This window comes from Rhinolophus hipposideros (assembly GCF_964194185.1).
Source record: "Rhinolophus hipposideros genome assembly, chromosome: 11".
Classification (NCBI taxonomy): domain Eukaryota; kingdom Metazoa; phylum Chordata; class Mammalia; order Chiroptera; family Rhinolophidae; genus Rhinolophus; species Rhinolophus hipposideros.
The window spans coordinates 62,497,390-62,503,389 of NC_138057.1; the positions used below are offsets into that span (position 1 = coordinate 62,497,390).

At 39.8% G+C, this 6,000-nt stretch overlaps 1 protein-coding gene across 1 annotated transcript in view; it reads right to left on the reverse strand.

The window, feature by feature from the left end:
* PTPN3 (protein tyrosine phosphatase non-receptor type 3) overlaps nucleotides 1–5,265 on the reverse strand; it is a 129,046-nt gene extending 123,781 nt beyond the window's left edge. The window contains exon 1 of the mRNA XM_081065489.1: nucleotides 5,086–5,265. Coding sequence (XP_080921615.1) covers nucleotides 5,086–5,134 — 49 coding nt within the window. The 5' untranslated portion in view covers nucleotides 5,135–5,265. The remainder of the gene's footprint in view (nucleotides 1–5,085) is intronic.
* Nucleotides 5,266–6,000: the final 735 nt, after the last annotated feature.

A 6,000-nucleotide genomic window follows, 5' to 3' on the forward strand; every position in this document is an offset into this window, starting at 1 on the left:
ATCCATGTTGTAGCAGGTGTCAGAATTTCCTTCCTTTTTAAGGCTGAATAATATTCTATTGTATGTGTATAACACATTGTGTTTACCCATTCATCCTTCAAGGGACACTTGGGTTGCTTCCACTTTTTGGATATTGTGAATAATCCAGCTATGAACGTGGGCGTGCAAAATATTTCTTCATGTTCCTGCTTTTAATTCTTTCCGGTATATAGATAGGAGTGGAGTCACTAAACCATATGGTAATTCTATTTAAAGTTTTTTTGAGGAACTGCCATACTGTTTTCTGTAGCGGCTGCACCATTTTATATTCCCAGGAGTGCACAAGGGTTCCCATCTCTCCATATCCTTGCCAACACTTGTTTTTTTCTGTTTTTTCTTTTTGCTTTTGTTTTTCTAATGATAGCCATCCTAACAGATGTGAAGTGTTGTCCTATTGTGGCTTTGATTTTCATTTCCCTGATGTTTAGTGATGTTGAGCATTTTTTTCCACTGGCTTGTTGGACATTTGTATATCTCTGGAGAAATATCTATTCTAGTACTTTGCTCATTTTTAAATTGTGTTGTTATTTTTTCCATTAAATTTTATTAATTCTTTATATATTCTAGACATTAATGCCTTATCAGATACACAATCTGCAAATGTTTCTTCCCATGCTATTGGTTGCCTTTTCACTCTGTTAACGGTATTCTTTGATGCCCAAAAGTTTTCATTTTGATGAAGTCCAGTTTGTCTCTTTTTTTCTTTTGTTGCTTGTGCCTTTGGTGTCTTATCCAAGGAAATCGGTGCTAAATCCAATGTCATGAAGCCTAATGTTTTCTTTTCTGTATGCCATCTTGATCTAGCCTCTAATACCAGTTTCCAATTGTCTGCTGGTTAAACATAAATATCTAGCTTTTTCCCACCCCCACACTGCTGCAATCATTAGCATACATGTTTAAAACCTGGCAATTTTGCTATCAATTCAAAGTGTAGATACAGTTGTTTTCTGATGAAAGGCTAAGACTACCTGGGGGAAGGGCAGAAATGACACTGACCTTGATCTTAACCTGGATCACATTGAAAGAGACCTGGGAATAGTAGAATAGGCTAAATTTTCAGAATCAAGCCAACCTCATTCACAGTCTTGGCTTATGGCCTGCCTCTGCCACTGCTAGCTGGGTGATTTTGGGCAAGTTCCACCTCTTCGAGCTTCAGTTTTTATTTTATTATTTTATTTTTAAAATGTGGATAATAGCACCTACCTTCAGGTGTAGTTGTGAGAATGGCAGATAATGTATATCAATGTCTGGCTCTTGAAAGCTGGGAGTTCTAATTCTCAATTACACTGTGTTAGACTTGGTTGTCACTCAGTCCATCTCCTCTAGCCTATGAGCATCTCCCAAGGTCAGGCCTGGCACATTTCACCTCTGGAGCCCAATACTTGATCCCAAACCTGGTCAATGGGCGGACCTCAGTAGGTGTTTGTTGAGTGAATGATTTGGGAGGTGAAAAGCATTCCCTTGCAGCCTGCCTGAAAGCCACATCACTGTCATGGCACACAGGTTTGAGGTTGTGAGTCTGAGAACTCATGGGAAATACATTCTTGCTGTTTGAATGTATTTCTTTCCACATTACGGATGCCAAATGATGCCCATCTTTTCCTCACTCCTCTTCACTGCTGCTGTTATTTACTTTCTTTCCAAATGAAACTGACCCTGCATCGAAGATGGAATTTTGGAAGGGATTTTGGTGGAGGTGAAAGCCAGGTGCCCACATGTTCTGGAAATCCTGAGTCCGGCAAACTCCTCAGTCCTGGGGTTTCCTTCAGAACAGTTGGTCAGTTTAGAAGGACAAGGGGAAGCTGACTGGCAGATACTCTGACTACAAGGTAGAGAGATCTTTTGAATCCCCTCTAAAGTTTGGTTTCATAGGTCTGGTATGGTTCCAATCGGTTATATTGAATTTAGTACTTAGGTGAATATGGAGCAGATCAGATTTTCATTCCTGTTTCATTCATATTTTTATTCTCCGTACAAAGTAATTCTATTGTCTATTTTTTAAAAGTTCCGGCATGCAACATTTCTTCTAAAGGGACCAAAGTTTGATTGAGAAAATAAATGTATTAATTTTGGATCATAGCTCCTTTTCTAAATCTATTTTTGGACTGCAATTTGTTCTCATCAAAACCATGCTTTTTTCCTTGATAAAATACTTGTTCAAAGACACATCTTCATGAGTCATCTTCAGAGAAAGAGGAAGCAGGTTAATTTTTCTTTAAAAGTTCTGTTGGATGTCAAAGCTCGTAGGATGTGCAAAAGTATGGGCTTAAACCATTTTAAAACTTGATTTTAAACGAGTTGTGGCTAATATTTCCCACCCCAGTTATTATTTCTTTGTTCAAATTTAGGGGAAGATGATTACAAATCACTTAACCAAACATGGTCAAGTAGACATTTTATATCCTGGCACATTCTTGTGCTCTTTCACTGGGCCAGCAGACTCCCCATGTCCAGTTTCCATGGTTCCGGACCCTCGCCACTAATTTCAGTCCTCCACTCAAAACGTGCAGTCTAAACAGAGCTCTGAATAGTCATTCTCCTGCTTAAAAGTCCTCACTAGTGATCCCACTTCTCCCAGGATTTAGTCCAAAAAGACATTCCAGGTTTGAATGAGCTGATCCTCCATTGATCCCATGAGCTTGCTTCCTGGATCTCTCCCAGCCTCCTCAGAGCCTTCCACTTATTCATCTAACACCAAATTAACCCTTTGAAACTAAACAACTCAGTGGCATTTAGACATTTACGATATTGTGCAACCATCACGACTATGTAGTTTTAGAACACTTGTATCACCCCAAAAGAAAACCGTGTACACATGAAGCAGTCACTCCCCATTGGCCTCCCCCCAACCCCTGGCGACCACCAGTCTGCTTTCTGACTCTATGGATTTCTCTATTCTGGAAATTTCATATACTCAGAATCATTGTATGGAATATTATATGGAGTCATATAACATGTGACCTTCTTTTATGTAATGCAATATTTTTGACTTTCATCTGCAGGGTGGCAGTATTAGAAATTCCTGGGGTTTTTTTATGTCTGAATAATATTTCATTGTGTGGCGATCCCACAACTTATACATTCATCTGTGTATGGCCATGTGGCTATTGGGAATAATGCATGCGTGTACATGCGTTTGTTTGAGTCTCTGTTTTCACTTCTTTTGAGTGTATACGTAGGAATGGAATTGCTTGGTCATGTGGTAAGTCTGTTTAACATTTTGAAGAACTGCCAGACTGTTTTCCTCCCCTTCCTCTTGGGTTTCAATAATACAATATATTCAAGGGAATTTCTGTCTTAGTTAAATTACAAGATGCCTGTCAGTAAAACAGGCTGTCTACATAGCTGAGGGCAGGAATTGTGCGTGGCTCACGGAGAAGGTCTCAATAAATGTTTGTGGAATGGGATGGAGTATATAAGGGTTGTATAAAGTTTTATCCTTGACGTGTATTTTTATCCTTGAGGTGGTGTATTGTGGTAAGGCTTTGAATACGAGTATTGAGCTCAGTGGAGATAGGAGATGGGTGAGGTAGATAGACTCTACCAGCTCCTTTGGACAAAGGGAAAGGAAGATCAGTATGATAGGACTAGTTATCCACAAGTAACTTCTATTGCTGGTTTGCCTGTAACAAACTCATTATAATCCTCTGGGAAGTTAAATTCCTCTCTCTGTCAAGTGAAAAGGTTGAATAATTTAATAATATTTTAGTTTTTTGTTTGCTTTAAGCAATGGAAACTTTTTTAAAATATGAACTCAGAGGTGAAAGCCATTGTGGCTGGAATATGCATGTGAGGGGAGAGGGTGGAAGGGAAGGGCAGGAGGCAGGGCAGGTCCCCGACCAGAATGCAGGGCACCCTCTGTCCCTGCAGCCCCAAGGACCTTGGCAGGACCCCAAGATCCCAGCACATTCTCAGCTCCCCTCAGTGGCTCTGAGAGACTGCTGCTCTACAATGATTAAGAAAGCTTAACGTACACGAGTATGTAATCTGCAAAGTATTTTTTTCCAAGCAGTAGAGGGGAGCTGAAGGATTTAGAGAGCAACTTAAACAAAAAAAGAACAGAAGGTCTTTATGAAAAATTATAATGACCAGTACTCTTGCTTAAAAGGGGAATCTCCAATCTCTTTCGCACCCCCTCCTACTTAAAAAGAAAAGATGTTGCAGGTTGACTTCATGAACAGAATTGTCAAGCCTAACTGAATGGGTTCCTGCATCATGACAGCATTTCCTCTGAAAATGAACTGCTCTGTACCAGTGCTGAACATGTCAGTGGGCAGGCCTAGCCTTGTCCTTACACTCTGGGTTCCAATCTCTCTCCCCCCACCTCTGGTAAAATGTCTAAGAAGCATGACGTTGACACTCCACTCTCATGTTGTCTTTTCTCTCTAGTTCTTTGCTCTTGAGTTAGCCTGCAAAGTTTGGGGTCAGCGGAGTCTCCGAGACCATTTCCTGACACGTCTATCACATCGGCAGTCCATAACCTGTCGCTCCACAATGATCATTGATGGCACTTGTTTTACTTTGGTCTTGTTCACTTCTTTATTTCTGCTGAAGCTCATTTGTAGGTGACACTTCTGAAAATATACTGTTTGAGCCTCGAAATCGCTTTTATTAATATTTATTCATGTTGAGGCTCAGAAGTTATTCAGGCATTGAGACTAAAGATGGTTTACACAGATGTCTGAATTAGCCAAAAAAAAAAAAAAAACCCACGTTGTTTTTATCATTAACATTCCTACTTGCCGTCAGAGAAAAGCACGGTTTAAGCAATGTAACCACAAACATTAGCCACATTCCACTGTTAACCCTCTCATTCTTTTTGGAGAGGCTCTTCTTGAAATACTAGAACTTCCTTAAAAACAGTTTCTAAACAATGATTGCCTCCTTTGGTGGGAGAGCCCTCGTATAAAAATAAAAAGGAAGTTCAGTTTTAATATCCCTCTGATTTTACTTGCTTAATATTTGCTTTCACCCCCAAATGGGCATAAATATATACACTCTCGTATTTTCACCATTTTGTAAATATTTTTTTAAAAGGAAACTTACAGTTTTCTGATGGATGTCCGCACGCAGATAATCCCTCTTGCTCCACCATGATGCTCTTGGACTAATGGAGAATTGAATGCCGTAATCCTCTAAAATGATTTAGAAAAGCTCAAGTCTGTCTTGTAAAGCCCAGAAATTGTCTCAGAAATCTTGCCTCGGTTGGCTTTCAAAGTATAATGCAACATGATTATTTTCCTCTGGGGAAACCTGTGAAACAGGTCTTTGAGCTCCATTTAATGTGTCAGAGTTTTAATTGATTCTTTGCCATGTCTATCCACCCCATAATAGCAATGCTATGCATAGGACGTGTTTTACAGGAATAGTTACCCAGAGCTTAATTTGTTGTTGCACAGCAGACAGACGATTTCACAATGAAAATGAATCTGTTTCGTACCCTGATAATTTCTTCCTGATGAAGTGCGCTCTGCTGATACTGACAGTGCAATCCTTGATAGACTTCAATTAGCATTGATGTGGTTTTAAGGAAAACTGAGTCGCTGTTCCTTGCCGGTTCTAGAACACTGTGGTACCTCTTTTGGTTGAGAAAAGAGGTACCACAGAACTCTGATCCTTGACTTCATCTACTTTTTTTCTTGCTTCTTGAATCACAGGACAGGGATGAGCTACATGCTCTTATTAGAATCCCATATAAAGTACCTTCACATATGTTATCTCATTTGGTCCTTATGATAACTTTGTGAGAAGGGCAGGACAGGTATCATTATGCCCATTTTACAGGTAAGAAAATTGAGTCCCACAGAGCCTTGCAAATTACCTAAGAAACCACAGATAATAAGTGGCCAAGTGAGGACTAGAAAGCAGATACTCTTTTTAGTAATTACCGTCTCTCTTAGAGAGCAGCCAAGATTGCTCTACCCAGAGCTCCTGCAGTACAATTTGTTCATTAATTCATTC